General features: G+C 61.2%; 1 protein-coding gene across 1 annotated transcript in view; it reads left to right on the forward strand.

The window, feature by feature from the left end:
* The first annotated feature begins 1,045 nt into the window (after positions 1 to 1,045).
* ADGRA2 (adhesion G protein-coupled receptor A2) overlaps positions 1,046 to 2,865 on the forward strand; it is an 18,146-nt gene continuing 16,326 nt past the window's right edge. Inside the window, exon 1 of the mRNA XM_027667113.1 lies at positions 1,046 to 1,092. Within this exon, the coding sequence (XP_027522914.1) occupies positions 1,046 to 1,092 (47 nt within the window). The remainder of the gene's footprint in view (positions 1,093 to 2,865) is intronic.

The raw sequence follows: 2,865 nt of genomic DNA on the forward strand, positions 1-2,865 counted from the left end.
GTCAATGGTTTAAACTGGGAGGTGAGTGCGCTGGGGTGGCTGTGGGGGAGAACAAGCCTTGTCCTGATGTCTTTGTCGTGGAACTCTGCTCCTAAAATACCACAGTGATGAGCCAGACTGGCTCAGGAAAGTGTGTGGTCTTCTGGATTGCTGCTCAGCCTGCACCCTGCCTGCTGAAACCTTCAGCTCTGCTGGTGGCCTCCTGCACGAGGCTATGGCAGAGCAGGGCCTCTTGGTGGCCCTGGGGCTGCTCCTGTGGGGAGCAGGCTGGGTGCTGGGCTGGAAGAGCCAGTGCTGGGCTGTGACAAGGCACTGGAGAGGAGGGACAGCAGCAAGAGCATCTGCTCCTTCCCCTGCAGCTGCTTCTCTCACCCGTGAAGCTTCCAACTGACTTTTTTCTTCATGCCCGAGAGCTTTGCTGTGCTCCCCACGTGTCCGAGCCTCCCCAGAGCCGGAGCAGCCCACGGGCACCTCCCGTTCCTCCTTGAGGAGCCCACCCGGAGCCCGAGGCAGGAGGGTGCAGAGCTGCGGGGTCGGTGACACCAAACACCTGCCCAGGGGAGCGGGCACAGACCACCCACTCCCTCCACGGAGGTCAGCCCGCAGATGGGAGCTGTTGGTCACTGGAGTGGAGCCAGCGGGCTGGAGATGAAAGGCTCCCCGGCCTCTTAATGAACCGCGCGGAGCCTCGGCCCCCACGGCCCGGCTCTATTTACATCCAGCAGAGCCCTCGGCAGGGCTGGGGCAGCAGCAGAGCTCAGGCTCCCCGTGCTCAGCACTGTCACTGTCAATATTTGCCTTGGAGGGACACGTCCAGCAGACATGGGGGACTCCTCCTCCCCCGTGACTGCCGGCGGCGCAGGCGCCGTCCCCTCTGGAGCAAAGGCATGGCCCCGGGATTCCCAGCACTCCCCTGAGGTGACCCTTGTTTCCACGCTGGGGTTTGGTCCCTCCAAGAGGGAAAACAAACCCGTGGATGATGCTGGGCAGAGTGATTTGCTGCTGCCTCTCCTTCCCTGGCTCCTGGGGGCTGCACTGGCCCCCCATGGCCATCCTCATCCTCGGGGAAGTGCCGGCGGTGGAGCAGCAGAGGTCAGGAGCTGTGGGTCAGTGCCCTGCTGCTCCCGGGGGCTGTGGGCAGGTGGGAGTCTGGGGTGGCCGGGAGCAGTTCGGATCCGGGCCCAGGCGGATCCCGACGCAGCCCTTCAAAGTGGAAAGTGTGTTTATTTCTGGGATATCGGCTTTCCGGCAGGAAGGACGGCCACTGCCAAGGTTTTTATTGGATCCCAGTGAAAGGAATTAAGAGAGTCTCATGCTTGTTGTCTTTCCCTGGGCCTGCAGTACTTAAGGAGGCTTTTTACCTTTGAGTGGGAGCGAGGGACACGGGGATTTGGCATCTGGCTCCGGCTCGTCTGTGGTGATGGGGTTTCAAACGGGAGGCTTTGTCTCCTGGGCCAGAGGCATCAGGAGGGGTCGGGGCTGGGAAAGCACGGAGAGGGGCTTGGAAGCAGTTGAAAGAACCCAAACTCCATCAGGCTCGAAGCATGTGGGAAGTGTTGCTTGAGCTCCTCTCCTCGTAGCGAGGCTGGGGCCAGGTATTCCACACGTCCTAGTTTGGACAAGGTTCTCACTGTTCTTGCAGGGAATTTTAATGGAGGTTGAGATTCTGAAGAAGGAGGGAAGCCCACTCTTGCTGAAAGCAGGGGGCACCTCTCACCGTTCAGGGTTTTGGGAGGGTTCCATGCTGTGCGGGAGGGTTCCATCCTGCTCGTGGGATCCCGGAGCGGATACTGGACACAAGTGGTTTCCTGTTGCTCTTCCAGCTTCAGCTGCAGGATCTGGGACCAGCATCCTGCAGCCCTGAGGGCGGGAGGGGGATTTCTGCAGGGAAAATTCTGCTCAGTGGAAAAAAGGGAAAATAAAACCCACGAAGACGGAAAAATGTGTGACACCTGATGGTCTGTTTTTATTAACAGGATGATGCCCGTCTCCAGGGCTCTGAGGTCCTACACCTGACCCCCCGGGGCAGGGAGGGGGGGTCTGTGGAGGGTCTCACCCCCCACAGAAGAGCCCTTGGGGTCACAGTCCTTGTCCCTGCCTGGCTGGAGGCAGTGGGTGCCTGGGCTGGGAGCTCTGCGGGATCCAGGCTGCTTGTGGTGCCAACCAAGAGCTCGTGTGGAACAGCCTGGAGTGTGAGCTGAGGAGAATCCCTGCTTCCCGACATCCACCAGCACAGCGAGCGGTATTTATTTGGAGGAGAGGAGTAAATTTCTTTTTCCCCTCCAGGAACGATTGATCCTGGAGAGAAACTGCATTCCCAGCACCGTCTTGCCGTCCTTCCATGACCCTCTCCCTCCGCTCCCTGGCACGGGGTCCCGCACACTTCACTGCCGGCTTTTGATCCCTTTCGATTTGGCTCTGCAGTGAGCCGTGGCCTCGGAGAAGCCGAGCCCCGGGGGGACCAGAGGGCTGGGGGCAGGCAAGAGGCAGCGGGGACGTGGGAGGGGGGGGGACCGGGAAGGAAAATATTGAACTTAGTGTGAAAAGCAGTGAAGCAAACAGGGAACTTAAGGGGGAAGAGTGTTAAACGCGGAGCGGAGGCCAGGAGGGGATGGAGCAGTGTGACCACGGGGTGAGTTCGTGCAGGGGCTTCCTCCGTGGCGCGGGATCCCGGGGTGCCACAGGCAGAGAGAGCCCCCCGTGCGCAGGAGATGTGGCGGGGCCACGTGCGTGTCACCACCCTGGACGGGGCACCCTGTGCTCGCCACAGCCGGGATGTGCTCGCCACAGCCGGGATGTGCTCGCCACAGCCGGGATGTGCTCGCCACAGCCGGGATGTGCTCGCCACAGCCGGGATGTGCTCGC

The sequence above is a fragment of the Corapipo altera genome, unplaced genomic scaffold (assembly GCF_003945725.1).
Source record: "Corapipo altera isolate COAL_440 unplaced genomic scaffold, ASM394572v1 275, whole genome shotgun sequence".
Classification (NCBI taxonomy): domain Eukaryota; kingdom Metazoa; phylum Chordata; class Aves; order Passeriformes; family Pipridae; genus Corapipo; species Corapipo altera.